This window comes from Cheilinus undulatus, linkage group 7 (assembly GCF_018320785.1).
Source record: "Cheilinus undulatus linkage group 7, ASM1832078v1, whole genome shotgun sequence".
In the NCBI taxonomy this organism is placed as follows: domain Eukaryota; kingdom Metazoa; phylum Chordata; class Actinopteri; order Labriformes; family Labridae; genus Cheilinus; species Cheilinus undulatus.
The window spans coordinates 42,130,884-42,150,744 of NC_054871.1; the positions used below are offsets into that span (position 1 = coordinate 42,130,884).

Genomic DNA, 19,861 nt, shown 5'->3' on the forward strand with positions numbered 1-19,861 from the left:
GTTTCTGACTAATCTGTAAACTAAGAGATGTTCTGTTTTTTTAACGGCTAACTATTGCAGTTCTCGGCCGACTATAATCTGGAGTAAGGGACAATAGCGTGTTTTGTCTTTAAAGGGGCGTGGTAAATACCCCTCTTCACACATACACATAACTTTACTGTAGCACCACGGTGCTCACAAAGCGCTGGTCGACCCTCCGGAGAAGAAGCCAATTAGCCCCCTCCTGGCGTGAGGAAATGAAGAGGAGGCTACACAAGAAATACTTGGTTCTGATCCTGGCATATTCAGGGTTACTTTTGCTAATACCGTACGTATTAGATTACCGGGATAAATCCGTTCATCATGCGAAACACGGACTAACGCAGCAGCAGCTCAGATGCCCAGATTTGGAGAACACGGTGGCGCTGCTGTGGGATACTAACGGTTACAAAGTTAACGGCAGCGATGCAGCAGAGATAACAGTCAACAGGAGCCAGTCTCGGATACACATCTATCTCCACGCCACATGGAGGACCGGCTCCTCGTTCCTGGGGGAGTTGTTCAACCAGCACCCCGATGTGTTTTACCTCTACGAGCCGATGTGGCACATTTGGCAGGCTCTGTACCCGGGGGATGCGGGCAGCCTCCAGGGTGCTGTGAGGGACATGATGAACGCTCTCTACCGCTGCGACTTCTCCGTCCTCAAACTTTACGCAGGCTCACAAAACATCACTACGTCGTTCATTTTTGGATGGAAAATGAACAAGGTGATATGCTCGGAGCCTTTATGTGGAGCACACAAGCGGCATGAGATTGGCCTGGTGAGGGAGGATCAGTGCGCAAAATGCCCGAAACGAGACATCAGGGAGCTGGAGAAGGAGTGTAAGAAGTACCCAGTGATGGTGATCAAAGGAGTCCGGGTTCTGGACTTGAGCACGCTGGTTCCTCTCATGAGAGATCCTGCAATAAACCTACAGGTAAATACATGCAAATATGGAATTGGGTCAAAAAGATATCCCCTAACTTCCCCTAAATATTGACAAAAAATCAACAGTGAAAATGCTTGGCTCAAGCGAATCACTAATGGGCCCAGCCCTGTCATAATGTGATAGGAATGGACCCCTTTGGATACCAGGAGGGCCACATTACTCCTTTCTCAAATGTTGGTTACTGTCAGTCAGACAGTTATAATCACTTAAATGAATGTGAATAGAATTTAAAAATAAGAAGGGTCTGGATGTTGCCCCCAGACTGCCAGTTTCCAAACTCAAGCTAAAATGTGCATACAGTGCCTATATAAAGTATTCAACCCCCTTGGATGTTTTACCCTTTTTTCGTGACAGAAAGTAGATCATTAATGTTAAAGTAAAAACAGGTTTCTACAAAGTAGTGTCAATTATACAAAAATATGTACGCTAAAGTAAGAAACAGCACAAATTTTCACCCCCTTCAAGCCAGTATTTCATAGATGCACCTTTGGCTGCAATCACAGCACTGAATTTGTGTGGATAGGTTTCAGTCAGGCTTAAACATCTGGACACTGCAACTTTACTCCCTTCTTTGCAAATCTGCTCAACCTCTGTCAAGTTGCACAGGGATAGGACACGAATAGCTCTTTTCATATCAACATTCAGGTCTGGGCTTTGACTCGGCCACTCCAGAACATTCACCTTGTTGTCTTTAAATCATTTCTGTGACGCTTTCGCTTTGTCATTGTCTTGCTGGAAAATAAATCTCCTCCCAAGCCGTAGTTCTCTTGTAGACTGAATAAGACTGTCCTCCAGGTTTTTCCAATATTTTGCCCTCTACCTTTACAAACCCTCCTGGGCCAGCTGCCAAGAAGCATCCCCACAGCATGATGTCACCAGTGTGTTTCACAGTGGGGATGGTGTGTTTCTTGCGATGTGCAGTGTTTGGCATCTGCCAAATATTGCGTCTTTTCTGATGCTAAAAAGCACCATTTTGGTCTGATCAGACCAAAGAACTTTCTCCCACTTGACTGTGGGGTCTCCCACATGCCTTCTGCCTAACTCCAGTGGAGATTTAATCAGAATTTTCTTCAAAATTGTCTTTGTCTTTGCCACTCTCCCATAAAGCTTTGACTGGAGAAGAACCCAGGCAACAGTTGTTGTATTCAGAGGCTCTCCCATGTCAGCTGCTGAAGCTTGTAACTTCTTCAGAGTAGTCATAGGTGTCTTGGTGGTCTCACTGACTAGTCTTCTTTCTTGCATGGTCACTCAGTTTGTGAGGACAGCCTAATCTAAGTAGTTTTACACATGTGGCATATTCCTTCCATTTTTACCTCTGCCAAGGAGGATATGTGATCGGATGGGTTTGTTAGTTTGTTAGTTTTTTAGCAACATAACTCATAAACTTTTGGACGGATTTTGATGAAATTTTCAGGAAATGTCAGAAATGGCATAAGGAAGAACTAATTAGATTTTGGGAGTGATCCGGATCACTGCCTGAATCCAGGAATTTTGTGAAGGATTCTGTGCTATTGGGAGATAGGGCTAATGGCGGAGGTCTGTGCTCTCTGAGTGCTTTTCTGGTTTGATGATGGATTTAACTGAACTCCAGGGGATATTCAGTGCCTTGAAAATATTTTTGTATCCACCCCCTGACTTATAGTTTTCAAAAACCTTTTTCTCCGAGTTGCTTGGTGTGGTCTGTTGCCATGGTGTAATGGTAGCCAGGAATACCGATTAACCAGTGACTGGACCTTCTAGACACAGGTGTCTTTATACTGCAGTCACTTGAGCCACATTCACTGCACTCAGCTGATCCCCATTTCACTAATTGTGAGACTAGTACTAATTGACTGGACTTCAGTTGAATTAGGTCAGTCACTTTAGAGTCACTTTTATGCAGTCTCTTTTTTTACCCTACATACTTTTGATTAATTGACATTACTTTGTAGAAATCTGTTTTCACTTTGACAATAAAGATTTTTTTGTCAGAAAATCACAGTTATATTGACCAGAATTGATTTATAAAATAATAAAAGGGTTAAACATCCAAGCGGGTGAATACATTTCACAGGCACTGTAAACAAGTCTCCAATAATGTGCGTCCCTGGTAATACTTTTCTTCCTTCTGTCTTTTTTGTAATGATGCAGTGATGATTTTTTGTTCAAATTATGATTCATTGTTTGGGGTTAATGAACTAAAATAATATAATTTATACATTTTTATGAACCTTCAGGTCATCCAGCTCTTTAGAGACCCAAGAGCGGTGCACAACTCCCGCTTGAAGTCCAAACAGGCTCTGGTGAAGGAGAGCATCCAGGTACTGAGGAGTAAGAAGCAGGCTGACAAGTACAAGCGTCTTCTGGTGCCGAGCAACAAGGTGAACCGCGCTGAGAGCTACGTCTCCAGCGCCATGGAGCTCATCTGTGACAACTGGCTTAGTGACATGTTGCTGGTGATGAACTCTCCTCCCTGGCTGAGGAGGAACTACCTCCGCATCCGCTACGAGGACTTAGTGCTGCACCCCATGGAGGAGCTGCAGAGGCTCTACCGCTTCTCCAACCTCTCCACCTTCCCTGCTTTGGAGAAATTTGCACTCAACATGACCCATGGACAGGGGTATTCATCAGACCGTCCATTCCTGATATCATCCAGGGATGCTAAAGAGGCGATATACGCCTGGAGGGAGAGGCTCAATGTGGAGCAGATCAATCAGGTGGAAGCCTACTGCAGTGAAGTGATGAGGCAGCTGGGATATCAGAAGAACAGTGTGGAAAAGACAACATGAGGATACGCCCTGAGGAGTCAATAGAAACAAGGTAGGGGATTACATTTAAGGGAGCAAAATCACAACAGTTCATTTTGAACAAAATGGTGATACATGAAGAGTTAGGCTTTTTTCTGCAAGAAATAGAATATGGTTGTCAAATAACCAAGATGTATACACTTTAATAGGATTCTAGTGAAAATCAAGCGATAGTGGTTTGTGTTTGATACCACAGCAACAAAAATAGAAATCCTTGACACTAGTGCTGAGTGACTGAGATTTTTGCTTCCCATGATCATGAAAACAAAATCATTAAGATCAAACAGTGACTGCGTTTGCATCATGAATCCACTGATTCTGTCCATAGGTTTTATTATGAGTGGTAAATGTAGCACACTCTCCCTTTCTTTACAGCACAGCATGAGCCGTCTTTCACACCAAAGCAGCTCCCTCACTTAAATTACACTTAAGTGAGGAGCAGAGGGAGCCATGGCATATACTCTGGTTGGGCTAGGCACACACTAGATGATTTTTAAATCTTAAACCATTTTAAAAAAGTGGGAGACCACAGACGTAAGGCCAGGTTCAAGAAATTTTTACACGGTATAATCTTATGATGTACAATGTTATCGGCAGGATTATAATCAACAGATGTTAGCTGAAAAAGCTGAATATCACTATCAGCAGAGATAAACATTTCTGCTGATATTTACAGTCAACTGGCCATAAATATTAACAGTATATCTGCCTAAGATATCAGCAAAATATGCAAATGTACCATCAGGTATAGGTGGTTGCCTAAGAAATTGGTTCCAAGATCCACAATCCCAGGCTCGTGAGAGAAACTCTGCAAGGGCTACCAAGGCATGGATAGCAACACTAAAATGGCAAAACGTAGGGATTCCAGGTAACTTGATGCAATTTATAGTTCAAAAGTTATTAAACTTTTTGCTGTATACGACAATGTTAGTCTCAGAAGGTTATCCAAAACCATGATGAAACAGTTATTAAGTAGTTCTTTCAGTGAGAAAAACATGCTTTGGTGTTTCCCTACACATGAGATCGGATCAAACATGACTTCAGAGGAAAAACTAACATGGAAGATGTATAAAAACCTCAACTGGCTATTCTGGTATGTGTTAAAGTTTCAGCATTTATCACAGAATGATGGTTATGTTTGTGAGCTGTGAGTAATTAACATCCTGTTGATGACGCGTATTACTGTCAGTGGTTCTTAAACAATCTTTTTGCTGAGCATTACGCCTGGCATTTAAAAAAAATCAACCTCAACATAAACTCTATAAATAAAAATGACATTGTCGTACCCCTTATCTCGTTTGATAATCTATCATTATATCTGATGAACTGGATAATTTTTTCCCAGCCCTAGCACACATCAGGCTTGAATTAAAGAGTGACATCTGCAGTTTTTTGAGTATCCCAGCTGCACACTCATCATGTTTTTCAACTTGTCAGAGCAGGAAGTTTGTGGGTTGAACAGAAACCATTCTTCACGTTCCATGTTTCTGCTGCTGCAGTCTACAGCTGATCCTTGACCTCTCCCCTCTCTCTTACTGCAGCAAACTGAGATGAGAGGGCCTATAAGGGAGTACCATAGTTTTTTTTAAGTACTGCAGATGGAGACAGGGAAAGGGTTAATTTAATGCATTCAAAGTCTCTGCTCTACTGAACATGTGTTACTGATTTTGTCCTCTCTTTAATGTTTGACCCTCACTCTGTACAATGATTTATGCTCAGACACTAAAAGGCTGGTTTTGCTTTCATCTGCTGAGCCTTTCTCTGTTTGACATGTTTGCACAGGCATGAATTTGAAACCCAGACATTTATTTTATGGCCTAACACACAACTTAGAGGGTTTTAAGATAAAGCATTTTTTCCTGATACTAGTTATGATGCCATAATTCAAGACTTGTCCAATAATAAGAATCGATCTGGTGTAATAACTTTAAACTTACCAGAGTTGTCGTAATATCAGATTTGAAATCATAGATGATACTCACAAAAATGCTATGTTAATACCATGTCAACACAAAAAGAAGTCCTAGGCACACAATATTATGCATTTTCTTTTTTCATTAACAAGAATTTCAGGCAAACTCCTGGACACTGTAGCTGCATTTCTACCAAGACTTCAGTTTGATTCGGTTTGAAAGGGTAAACCCTGACCTTGCTTGCATTTTCACCACCACCCTTTCCCTTAGTTGGTGGGGGAGTTTGTAAGCTGGATGGCATTGTTGCATTAGCATGACATTATAACAACACAACACAGTGTAGCTTGCCAATAGATTGGATGCAGAAGAGTGCCGCACTGTGACCAAAGGGTGTGGATTGAGGACGTCCAGCGTTTTGTGTTTTTTCTTCTCGAGATGTGGCCATTTATCACAAGAAGAATGCAAGCTTTGTTTCAGAGAAGGCTGCAGGCAGCAAGGAAAGATACAGCCCTTACCCCTCCAAAAAAATAAACGAGCAAATAAAAAAGCTGAAACTTTGGGAACTTGGATGAAAGACAATGACATTTGGAAAAGTGGGTGGAAATGGCAAGGAGCAAGACCCTTGTGCCTCAAGAAATCCATCAATTCCACTGTGATTGCACATCTTAGTAAGACTTTGACATGTTTCTTCAGTTTAGACAGAGCTCTCTCAGATCACACGATGTTTCTGTTTCTTGTTTATGGACACTGAAAAATTGCAGGCTTAAGCCTGAACACTGCCTTTGTGCATTTTCTTTCAAAAAAACACCACAGTATCAAAATGTTGACAACTGTGACACTAAATCCCTGCATGGATGTGATCACTATCATTAGTTGGAAAGCCCAGTTCAGGTTAATCAATATCTAAAACCTGAGTGAATCATCCCCAAAGCATGAATGGTAATGGGTTTTCTTTTAGTATCCGGTTTTGCTTTCCAACCCACAATTTTATTGTTTACGCAACATGGGAAAAAAACAACAGAACAGCACAAAAGTCTGTTTTCATCACAGTAAACAGGAGAATTGATTTATGTGAACAAGGAATGCTTTCTCAGTCAGTGTGCTTAATGTCCTGTTGGATGAAGGCTTGGTTGTAATAGCTGTGCTTTTAAACCATTTTGAAGCAGTAGATGAAGTTAAAGCTAGCTTTTCATTGCACTCAGTTTAAATTTGTACAAATAGTACATAAAATTCCATTCCATTCGTTTCAGAACCTGCGCCTCTGAAAGTGGCTGCAAAGTTTGGTGTCTCTTAACTGTTTTCAATTTTTGCTGTATTTTTTCATATTTTTGTCGTGTTTTGTTGGCTGCTGATGGAGGTTTCTGATGGGAGAAGAGTTTATTCAAGAGAAGAGCTTCTTTCATTGAGACAGAACAAATCTGGACAACAACATCCAATTCCAGTGGACATCTTGAGGTGTTTTCGTGGTTGCCGTGCTGGTGCAAAGGTGAAGGCTAGGAAATGGGAGATATAAGCCCTTTCTTCCATCAGTCAACATGGGAAACGTCAACTCTTTGCCCAACAAAAGCGACGAGCTGGAGACATTGGTGAAGACTGACAAAACATACCGTGAATGCAGTCTCCTGTGTTTTACTGAAACCTGGTTGAATCAAAACAACTCAGACTCAACTGTGGATCTACCTGGCTTCACTCTCATAAGGTCAGACAGAGATGCTAAAGCTAGTGGCATGAAGAAAGGAGGGGGTCTGGCTTTATTTGTTAACCAGAGATGGTGTAACTCTTCACACAGAAGAGTTGTGTTGTCCAGATATTGAACTGTTGGCAGTTGCCCTTTGGCCATATTATGTTCCAAGGGAGTTCAGTCATATCATAACAATACTTGTATACATTCTACCCAAGGCAACTGATTTGGTCCTGTGTGATGTTTTGCCTGATACTGTTAATAGGATACAGACTCAACATCCTGAGGCACTTGTAATAATATCAGGAGATTTCGGCCATGTCAGCCTCTCCTCTCACCTGACTGGATTTACACAGTTTGTTAACTGCCCTACCAGAGAAAACAAAACCCTAGACCTGCTGTATACCCATGTCAAAGAAGCTTACAGAGCTACTGTCGTACCACCACTGGGCAGGTCAGATCATAACTTGGCTTATCTGCAAACCTGTTACAAACCTTGTGTACTGAGGCAGCCTGCAACTAAAGTCAAAATCAGAAGATGGACTCCTCAAGCTAGTGAAGCTCTAAGGGACTGCTTTGAATCAACAGACTGGAATGTTCTGCTGGAAACAGATGAGGACAGTATGAACATTGACAGACAGGTTGATTGTTTTACTGAGTACATCAACTTCTGTAGAGACACAGTCATACCTGCAAAGACTGTTCGCTGTTTCCCCAATAACAAACCCCGGATCACAAGCAACATAAAGGCAATCCTCAACCAGAAAAAGAAAGCTTTTAGAGACGGTGAAAAAGAACGTCTCAAAGAAGTGCAACATGAGTTGGAGAGGAGACTGAAGATGGCAAAGCTGGAATACAAAAAGAAGATAGAGAGGAATCTTCAACACAGCAACATCCGTGATGTGTGGAGAGAAATCAGTACCATCTCTGGACATAACAATAAAAAGAAAAGGGAGCCAATAGTGGGTGATGTGGAAAGAGCTGATGAACTCAACCTGTTCTTCAACAGATTTGACACTGTGGACACACCTACTTCCACTGCTGCTCCTCCTTCTTCTCCTCAACATATGGAAGTCCCCACTATAGCTCCTCCTTCTCCTTCTCCATCTCCTACTTGTCTCCACAGCTGCAACCACTTCCCTTCTAGCACCTGAACCCTTCTTTGTCACAGAGACAGGGGTGAGGTTGGAGCTTGGGAGACTTTGCTCTGGGAAGGCAGCTGGCCCAGATGATGTGTGTCCAAGCTGCTTAAAGACTGTGCTGCACAACTGTCTCAACCTCTCCACAGGATCTTCAACCTGAGTCTTCAGCTGAGGCAGGTGCCTGCTCTATGGAAAACATCCTGTATTGTACCGGTACCAAAAATCAAATGTCCGGCTGAACTAAATGACTACAGACCTATTGCCCTTACCTCACACATCATGAAAACTCTGGAGCGGCTGATTCTACGCCTACTGAGGCTTGAGGTCAAAGACAAACTCGATTCCCTGACTTCAAATACAGCACTGAGTCCTGCTACATCCAGAAATACTCGGACGACACTGCTATCGTGGCATGTATCAGAAATGGACAAGAAGCCGAATACAGGGATCTAATAAGTCCCTTAGGTGACTGAAGTCACAAAAACTGCCTCCTACTCAACACCTCAAAGCCAAAGGAAATGATCATAGATTTCCACAGATCCAAACCCACTCTTCGGCCAGTGAACACTTGTGGCGTGGACATTGAGGTGGTGACATCGTACAAATATTTAGGTGTACACCTGGATAGTAAGTTGGACTGGTCTAAAAACATAGACTTCATCTACAAAAAGAGGCAGAGCCACCTCTTTTGCCTGAGAAGACTCCGATCAATAGTCATCTGCAGTAAGATGCTGCAGATGTTTTATCAGTCTGTGGTGGCAAGTGTTCTGTTTTATGCTGCAGTCTGCTGGGGAGGCAGTGTAAAACACAAGGATGCAAGGCATCTGAACAAACTGGTTAAAAAAGCTGGCTCCATGGTTGGAATCAAATTGAACTCATTGGAGGATGAGGTGGAGAGACACGCACTGAGCAAGGTGGAGGCCATTCTGAGAAACATGGATCATCCACTTCATAACTCCCTCAGTGAGCAGAAGAAACAACGGTGGTGGACGGCTCCTATCCCTGCGCTGCAGGACAGAAAGATTTAGAAAATCTTTTCTACCATCAGCTATTAGACTTTATAATTCTACAGTAGACAGATGAGAATCCCAGACAAGTGAATTTCCCTTCGGGGATGAATAAAGTTCTTGTATTGTATTGTACTGTATTGTAAAAAAGAGATGCTCCATTGTAAAATTTAGGGCCAATACAATACAGATGTTTAAAACAAAATCTCATTTTTTTCAATCAGCTGCTAAATATACACTCACTGACCACTTTATTAGGTACGCCTTGCTAGTATCAGGTTGGACCCCCTTTTGCCTTCAGAACTGTCTTAATTCTTCATGGCATAGTTTTAACAGGGCATTCCTCCGAAATTTTGGTCCATATTGACATGATATAGCATCCTGCAGTTGCTGCAGATTTGTTGGCTGCACATCCATGATGTGAATCTCCTATTCCATCTTATCCCAAAGGTGCTCTACTAGATTGAGGCCTGGTGACTGTGGAGGACAGTGAACTCATTGTCATGTTCAAGAAACCAGTATGAGATGATTTGAGCTTTGCAACATGGTGCATTATCCTGCTGAAAGTAGCCATCAGAAGATGGGTACACTGTTTTCATAAAGGGGTGGATGTGGTCAGCAACAATACTCTGGTAGGCTGTAGTGTTAAAATGAAACTCAAGGGGTACTAAGGGGCTCTTAGTAAGATAAGAAATTATCCCCACACAATTACACCACCTCCAGCCTAAACTATTGATACAAGGCAGGGTGGAGTCTTTCAGTCCGTGGTCCTTCCGGTCTTATACTCATGTGAGGCCTTGATGTTGACTGATAGCTAGAGGTGCCAACTGGACTTGTTTTTGATGACCTAGAGTGGGGAAAATAATTACTTGATCCCCTGCTGAATTTGTAAGTTTGCCCACTTACAAAGATATTAATGGACTCTATTTTTTATGGTTGTTTACTAATTATGGTAATAGACAGAATATCAGTCAAAAATGCATAAAAAACACACAATATCAAAGTTATAAAATGTTGAGCATTTTATTGAGTGAATTAAGAATTCGATCCCCAAGCAAAACATAAGTTAGTATTTGGTAGAGAAACCCTTGTTGGCAAGCACAGCGTTGAGATGTTTCTTTTAGTTTGTCACCAGGTTTGCACACAGCTCTGGAGGGATTTTGGCCCATTTCTCTTTGCAGACAGTCTTTAAAACCTTCAAGTTTCTTGGCTGCCACTTGGAAACTCAAAGCTTCAGCTCCCTCCACAGGTTTTGTATTGGGTTGAGGTCTGGAGACTGACTAGGCCACTCCATGACCTTAATATGCTTCTTGTTGAGCCACACCTTTGTTGCCCTGGCAGTATGTTTCGGGTCATTGTCATGCTGGAAGACCCACCCACGACCCATCTTCAGTGTTCTTGCTGAGGAAAGGAGATTTTCATCCAAGATATTACAGTATATGGCTCTGTCCATTGGCCCCTTAATGCGGTTAAGTTGCCCTGTACCCTTTGCAGAAAACAGCCCCAAAACATAATGTTTCCACCTCCATGCTTGACTGAGGGGATGGTGTTCTTTGGGTCATATTAACAATTTTTCATCCTCCAAACATGGCCGGTCGAGTTGATGCCAGATAGCTCTACTTTGGTTTCATCTGACCACAGCACTTTCTCCCAAGCCTTCTCTGAGTCATTTAGATGTTCACTGGAAAACGTAAGGCGGGCCTCTACATTTACCTTCTTGAGCAGGGGGACCTTGTGGGCACTGCAAGATTTCAGTCCATTACACCGCAGTGTGTTGCCAACTGTTTTCTTGGTGACTGAGGTCCCAATTGCCTTCAGATCATTAACAAGCTCCTGCCTTGTAGTCTTAAGCTGCTCCCTCACCTTTTTCAGCATCATCCTTTCTCCACGAGGCGAGATCTTGCATGGAGCTCCAGACCGAGGACAGTTGATGAATATTTTATGTGTCTTCCACTTTCGAATAATGGCGCCAGTAGTTGTCACCTTCTCATCAAGCCTTTTGCTGATGGTTTTGTAACCCATTCCAGCCTTATGCAGGTCTACAGTCTTGTCCCTGACATCTTTCGACAGCTCTTTGGTCTTGCCCATGGTGCTATAGAGATTGGAATGTAATGCTGATGTGCTCAGGAGAGCAGGTATGGGAAGGGTCAGCTACCTGATATGGGAATGGCAGCTGCGCTTTTATGGGCGCACTTCCCCAGGTCTGATGCAACTCACTGCAGACTGGGTGCCCAGGAACCAATGGGCTGGTCTAGACACTGGGGGCGACCACATGCGTCATGGAGGTGTCCGCTGGGAGGATGCCTGGAGAGATAGGCCTGGAGGATGGCCATCAGGAGGCCAGAACAGCACAAGACCAAGGTTGATGTGGTGAAGAGCCGAACCTGCATCCTCATACCTGACCTGCTAGATATACCAGATACCAGCACAAAATTGATGAGACACATTGGTAACTGATATCTGTTCATTCCGCATTTACCCATGGCCAATGTTTGTTAACAGGGCTGCTGTCAGCTAATGTTAAACTGATGGAGCTGTACATCCCTAAAAATGCTTTTCTGGATTTTAGATGTCAGGGGGATATGGTGTGAAAACACATAGATTTTTTTACATCATGCAAGCCTATTTTGAAGTTTGTCATAACTCGAAAAGTGAATACATAAATTGGGGGTCTATTTAAAATGCACCATTGCATTGGTTTAAAATCAGTATCAGCCATTATTGTTCCTGTTGATTGGCATTCCAGCACATATCCCTATCTGCTCAGGAAGGAGATTTTTTATTGGGTAAAGGAATTCATGTGGTGGACAAACTCTGCTCTTTTTCATGGTCAAACATGAGAGAAAATGCTTGCGGTGTGGGAGGATTACACCAAGGGAAGCAATGAAGAAAGAAATTACACCCGTATCATTGATATTAGGCCTGGATTTCAAAATCAGAGCCTCTTTCAAAGCTGCAACTTCTCTGTGTGAAAAGAAAATTTTTCCACCCATCTCTCCTTCCTAAATCTGCAGAAATGTCAGTGATACACTGATTTTAATAGGAGACCATTTAATCAGTGTTTTACCTGATTTAATTAGCAGGTCTCATGGGTTCAGGGAGGAGGACATAGGAAGGATTTGGCTCCTGTATAAGAACATTTTTAAATGAGTAACCCTGGAGGAGTCTATAATAATCATCCAGACACCAGGTGAGGTTATGCTGTCCTGTGTTTGCTGAAGAAAATGTAATCTTTAATGCGAAACTTAAGTGACTTGTGACTAACGTTGTTTTCTTGACTACAGTAACGCTGTTTATATCTATTCTCACATGACAAGTGACTTGAAATTAGCTATTCTTTGCTACTTGTAGCTGATTAGTTCAAGGTGGTAGCTGTGATAAATCCGTGACGTCAGCAAAGACCCTCTCCTAACCCTCTCTGGTGACAGAATGATTTAGTTTTGGAGCGATAAAGACGTCTTATTTCCCATTTAAAAGAATTTTCTTCAGCAGCCTTGATAAACTACATTATAAAATCTGAGACTTGTATGCTTCTTGATCCCACAGTTCAGGCTTTTCAGGAGGCATTTCTAATATGGGGATCAGTATCATTCCACCATTGCCGGTGCAGAGGCTTAAAAAATACGATGTACAGTACTCTTTTTTTCATGATTGGGATGACAATATGAAGTGTATGCAATAAACTTATATTAAAGGATCTATGTAAAATTTTCACCACTATATTTGCAGCCATTACTCTTGAGGTAGCTGGTAGCTGGCTTGAGTTTCTTCTGCAAGATAAAGGTTTAAGGGTGCGTAAAGAATGAATATAAATTACATCATGAGCAGGAAAGCATTGTTTGTTTGCGAACAAAAATTTTATTCACTGTAACAAATTTCATAGGGATGCACTAATACCTATCCGGATACATTATTATTAAAAACTAGGGGTGCACGATATTATTGCCATTTAAATATCAGTATTGTTACCGGCTAATTATTATTTTATTATTATAAAATCCAATACGGTGCACCCCAAAAAGAACACAAAGTCTTTACTAGGTATGCACAATATTATCAGCTTATTGGTTTAGGCATATATGAAAATTTCTGTCAATAAATACAAGTGATATTTGAAATAAAAAAAATCTGCCTATATAGGCTGTGTAAATAATTAAGGTAGTGGAGTTTTAGGCTAAACCAATAGACCTACTTCAGCTGAAGTCTTTTTCTTTGTTCATCATCATTTCTTACACTTTAAACTATGTATTTTAAGTACTAAAATTAGTTAATTTGGTCATATCAATAACTTTGAATTGCGTGTTTTTGTGAGTTTAGATCTGAAGTGCATTTAAATATTGATATTGATATCAGCTAAAATTGATATGTAAATATCTGCATATTAGAAATAGGCAAAAATCTGAAATCTTTAAGTTTAAAAAAACTTAATTGCCTTTTTAATCAATAAAAAGTTCATTTTTCTGTGGTTAAACTCATGTCATAAGCCACAATCTGCCCAAAGTTTCTTTTTTTTTCTAAATTAAAGCAGGTCTGTGACAGGATGTCAGTTCCCCTTGGTTTAAGACAGTACCAAAGTCCAAACTGAATCAAAAAACACTTTCACATGAAAAATAGGGGAATTTGAAAATGTGACGAAAATGGTGAGAAAAGACAAATCGTGATTAACTGCAGATATTTAGAAATCAATCATAATAACAAATTTTAATTTTACAGCCCTAATGTATTTAGAAACAGACACTGAACAACACAGACTTTTCATGCTGCCATATATGATAAAAGATTTATTTAAATGTAGGGATTCAGTGATGGACAACAAAAACCTTCTATTGGATAGAAAGTCAAACCAAACTTTATCTGCCTCTTTGGGAGCTACAAACAGCACCAGACTGCTTTGTAGCACTAAATAAAAAGTGGACAGTTTTTAAAGCATATTCAGAATGATTAAAAGGTAGAAAGAATAATAAGAATAAGAAAAAAGGAAAATAAAGTTAAAAAAAATTTTGCTTTTGTAGGTCAGTTGATTCTGCTTTAAACTGCACAAACTTATTCATGCATTCTGGCAAACACTGGCAAAACTTTTTATAGCTGCTGATTACAATAATTAAGATTTTAAGCTATCATCTGCTGATGGCAATATCATGCTGAGAACATTGTGCATCCCTTTAATTTTAACTTTTGCAATGTTTTGCAAAGCACCATAACCATCTCCTCTGTTGGTCAAAGTTAACAAAAGACTAGCTGTAGTGGTGAAGATATAAACTTTGCTTCATCGCCTACAAATATCTCCCTGTGGGGTTTTCTCTTTCATTTTTCTCCCTAAATAAAAGATGAAAAGTTTGATTGAATGTGTTAAGGCCAAAGAGCATTTATTTCATGCCCTGAAGTATTAAAAAGCATTTTAGGAAGTAACATTTAATCACAAGTGATTCTGATCTTTATCACCACTGAAGCAAGACAGCACAGGAATATTCTCCCCTCCTTAGTGACGAACTGATCTCCTCTTTAATAGAGGCCTCATTGTTTCTCTTTGGCATTGCTGGGTGCTCTCATGGATAGCGGGGGGCTGGCAGCGACTCTCTGGGCCTCAGACTCTGCTGTCAAGAAGGGGATCATTGTGCACGGCTGTGTGTGACGGGATGGAGCTCCCTGGGTTACCACCAGCCTGTCACTGCCAGCTCTTACAAGCACACCCCTTTAGAGCCACGCTGCCTGCAAGGCCTCTGCAGGGAGCAGAAAGAGGGTGGAGGTGGCGGGTGCACCCATGTCTAACAGCCTCCACCCTCATTCTGTCATTGATAGAGCCATGCAGGTCAGCTGTAGTAAGAGGACCCAAGCAAAAACCTGAACGAGGCCGCTCCACATTGAGCTAAAAACAATCAAAATATTTCAAAGTATTTCTTTTTCTGGCAACAAAGCAAGGGGGCTACAGGACACACCCAGTTTTAATAGAAATAGTACCAAACACCCAGTAGTATTTGTTGATCACCTCTTAGAAGAGCATAACAACTAAAAACAACCACATCTAAATATTTTGACATGTAGCTAGTCCTGGTTTATTTTCAGTTATTGTTTGTTCTTTTACAACACGGTTATCCATCAATTCTAGGTGTAACTATGTGTAACCAGCTGTGTTTTTCTTTATAAGAAGACATTTTGTGGCTTTTCAAGCAGGTTGGAGAGCTGCTTGATTTCAGCAAAAATCATAATCATTTTGACTGATACTGAGATCATGATGGTTATAATCGATTACTAATTGATTTTAAAATATCTGAACATGTGCATACATTTTTAAACAAATCATTGCATTGTCTTGAAAGGCAACAAATTCTTCAAGTTATTTTGAATAGTTTCAGGTCTGATCATGTTGATGGCTCAAATGTTAAATGAAGAACCTAAAGTTAACTGCATGCATAGAGGAGTCAGTAATCTGTTTCAATCACCAAATTAGAATGCACAAATGTCATTTATGATGTATGCGATGTATTGTTATGATGAAAAAATTCATGGGGCTTTTCCTTTAAAATACATACCTGAGGTTTTCCTGTAGCTTTTTCCTCAGTGATGTGATGACAGGCAGTATGAATACAGTAAATCTGCTTTGGCACACAGTAGATGTCAACTCCTTGTAATGCTGCATGAATGCTTCAGAGTAACTATTCATATGTTGTTGTAAAAATACCATGTTCTGGTACAACACTGCAAGCCCTCACTATGCTATGAAGGAGATAAAGGTGTGCTCAATTTATTACAACTACTCCTTTAAATGAATGTGGGAAAGCAAAATGGTCATGGAAATTGAAACTCAGTTAATGGCCCAGCACTACGACCTGTCCAGGGATTTTCTGGATAATCAAACTTTACTTAAATGTTGTTTTATAAACCTATGACTCCTTTTTTACAGGGAAAATACAGGTCTTAATCATTGCAGATAATGGTCTTGGTCTCATGTATTTAGCCAAGTCTTGGGTAAAGATAGGCAAGTCCAAAAAGTGGAAATCTTTAATTTGAAGTCCTAAACAAGTCATTATCCTTTTTAACAGAGTAATAATCTATTAAATTTACACATATTATGGATGTCTTTTTAATTTTTCTATATGCTTCCTAGAATAAAATGACAAGGATAGTGTAACCGAACTTAATCCCATAAGAGGAGTGCTCTTATAACACTGATAACATAACCCATTTCCTCACGAGTTGCTCTAAATAGGAATGTACGATATTAGACTTTTGCTGATACCTGATGTGCAGATATTTAGAGGTTTGTTTTAACTGCTACTGATAACCATACTGATATTTAAATATGTATTGCAGACCTAAAACTTTAGTCTTTAAAACACAATTTAAAGTGTAAGGAATGAGACTGAACAAAGAAAATAGCTTCAGCTGATGTCTGTCTGGATATAGGCCAATATTAAAGGACAGTATATCAGTTGTAAATATTGGCAGAAATGTTCATATTTGCCAATACTGATAAATTACTTTTTAGGGGAATATCTGCAGATAGCGATATCATACTGATAATATTGTGCATGTAAAATACATTGGTTCATACACATTTTCAAATCCCAAGTATTTTCAAGTCATGAGGTGCAAGTTCAGCCAAAGTCAGGAGTCATTGGTGTTAATGTCCAAATTGAATTTTAAGTTGTCAAATTTGTGGCTCATATTGGACTGAAGTTCATGTCATGTGACTTCAGCAGATGTGTGTTTTGACATGTTCCACACATTTAATGCACACCTGTAAACCTTTTGCATGTGAAGTCACACAGTCTGTCTTGCTTGGCTCCGCCCCTGCCTTGACAGCAAAAAGGACATGGATGCCAGTGCTTGATAAATACTCTAGTCCATAAATTCCCTGTGGTAATCTGTGTAGTGCACATTATTAAACTTGTACATGAAAAGTTTAGAAAGTGTTGAATACCAGTTTTAGAGGTCTGTAAATTATTTTATGAAATGCTTCCCACTTTAGTAACTTACATCACAGTAATCATGTGTCTGTAAAAGGTCTGTACAGTCTATATTTTAAGGCCCAGAGTAGTTACCCACCTTTGCCCATTGGTAAAACTACCTATAGAGCTGTGTCATAACTCAAGGCGTTTATTTTAATCCTCAGCTAATATTTGTCTCTCTTCCAGGGGCCTGGTATTCGACACGGAGGGCAGAAGGTGGAATAACCAAACAGCCAGCAGGAATGTGGTCCACTGGGAGCTCACAAGAGCGGCTCTTGGGTTGTTTTTCCTCAGCAGAGCCGGGTCGATGAACTGGAGAAAATCCAAGTGAAAAGTGCAGCCAATCACTGACAGACGAATTAGAAACAGGGGAGAAGGCGGCTTATTTTTTATAGTGTTTAACTCCAGCGGTGTCTGTGCTGATAGAGAGTAGGGGAGGGGTCATAAACAAGCAGAGAGACGGGAAGCTAGTTTGTGCTGCCAGTACACTCCCCTGCCTCTATCCTTCTGTCCTTTTAGTAGCACTAATCCCTCCACAAATCCCTGCAGGCAAGGCCGCAAAAAGCCCGGGACGAGTCCTCGGGAGGTAGCTGCCAGGATCCTGGGTGGCAGCTTCAGGTTTGCTTTCACCTGCATTACTTATCCGTCCAGCCTGTGACTAAACACGGCATTACTGATACCTAACTGCAGTTGGCTCACTAACAATGCCAATGTCAGGTTTTGGGAGAAGAAAGTACAGTATACTCTGAAAAGGAGGCCCGACTGAGGAGCTATTGTTCCTCCCCCAGCCCCTCAGGAATCCAGACAGCTGCAGCGCCCCACTGACAAAACGCTCACATGGGTGTGAAATTTTCTAATATCCCCAGGACGTGTCTTGGAGGGCTGCCTCTGCCCTCTACCAATGAACTTTCTAGATAGATCTCACATAACAGACTGTATTTGTTCTGATTTTTATCGTACTGATTTTTTTTTATAGTTCTTATCTAAAATATTGTAAAATGCTGCGACATTCCTCTGGTTCATGAAGGGGTACGAAGTTTACCAGCATCCATGTGTTCAACTTTAGAAGTTGGTTCTGTTATAATTGTTCTGGTTGGACTATCTGAAGAAGTTCTCTTGTCAAAGAAAGACATAACTTTAAGACTATTTAAACTGACCTCAATAAAGAGTTAGTAAAACTGAGTGTGTCTCCTCATAGGTAGAAAGTGTGGAATTTTTGCACAGAAACATTTGAAGTCTAAACCTGCTATACATGTTTTTGATTTTTGTTTTTGACATTTTCTCAAATCTTTCCAACAATATTCTGTCTAATTGACATTACTTGGTAGAAATCAGTTTTCACTCTGACATTAAATAGTTTTTTTAATGTCAAGAAAGCAAAATTATATTGACTATGAGCCTTAAAAATGGTTGAGTTGTATAACCTTGGTTGTACTTGCTTTATTTTTAGCCGAATCAGCACTAAAAGTTGTGCTTACATCCTTATGTGTGTCACGTTTGTACTGTGAGGAAGCTAGATAGAACCAAGGTAACTGAAGAAGACAGAAGTATTTGAATGCACATCATTTGGATTTCTCTTGCAAAACTGTGTCAAGTCCACTACACAGAAATTGACCCTTTTTTGGCCCCCTGATTTGTCTGCTGATGCACCAATCAGAGAGCCTCCTTCACAGCAACTGTTGTCAAGTCCCAACCTTCTAGGTTACTGTTGCTAGGTTAGAGAAATTTTCTCCTTGCTGAGTTTTTCACCATTAAAAAAAGTGAAAATATATGATTGGACTTGATTTAATTAGCATATAAATGATGCATTTTTTTCATATACTTAGTCCCAGTTGATGTAGTGTGTGAACACTGTTAATGAAGTCTACCAAAATGACCATATATGATTCCTTGCCCCATAAAGGCTCAAAGGGAATTTCACACCCTTTGAAAGCATCAGGTATCAGTAATATCTTTTAGCAGTTTTAACACATTTGTGGAGATTTGGAGAAAAGATGCATGTGATAAAGCGGCTAAATTTGAATCCCTCAGCCTGCATCCCAAGTCAGTAATGATATTTTATATCAGTTAAGGCCCACAATCCTGGTCAACTGCTCTGTCTACACTGTTACACAGCTGCCCACCATCAGAAGCCACTGTGGCTTGGTTTAATAGCTCCTGCATTGCTGCAGTGCTCTTTAATGTGATGTGAACAGCAGTGAACTGATAGCACCAATAGCATTTTGCAGGAAAAGATTGGTTTAGCACTAATTTGATCTAGAAAACTGGGATAAAGTTGGATGTAGTCTGTGCCAGGTTATATTTGCATATAACCAAAGCATTTTGGAATGTGGATGTTAGACTGCAAGGAGGATCAAAGGATAGCTGGCACTGCTAATGTTAGCCATATACTGTAAGCCAGCTTCACAATATTGA

At 40.6% G+C, this 19,861-nt stretch overlaps 1 protein-coding gene across 1 annotated transcript; it reads left to right on the forward strand.

Annotated features, from left to right (window-relative positions):
• The first annotated feature begins 100 nt into the window (after positions 1 to 100).
• Positions 101 to 18,628, forward strand: chst7 (carbohydrate (N-acetylglucosamine 6-O) sulfotransferase 7). Its single transcript, XM_041791798.1, has 3 exons — positions 101 to 956; positions 3,185 to 3,767; positions 17,633 to 18,628. The coding sequence occupies exons 1-2, from the start codon at positions 237 to 239 to the stop codon at positions 3,734 to 3,736; spliced, it is 1,272 nt and encodes a 423-aa protein (XP_041647732.1). The 5' UTR covers positions 101 to 236; the 3' UTR covers positions 3,737 to 3,767; positions 17,633 to 18,628.
• The last annotated feature ends 1,233 nt before the right edge of the window (positions 18,629 to 19,861 follow it).

What these genes read in the sequence shown, in the direction of transcription:
- chst7 (XM_041791798.1), top strand. Translation starts at nt 237, where the DNA reads ATGAAGAGGAGGCTACACAAGAAATACTTGGTTCTGATCCTGGCATAT. An exon ending in ATCCTGCAATAAACCTACAG is followed by an intron (nt 957 to 3,184) that starts GTAAATACATGC and finishes ATGAACCTTCAG; the next exon opens with GTCATCCAGCTCTTTAGAGA.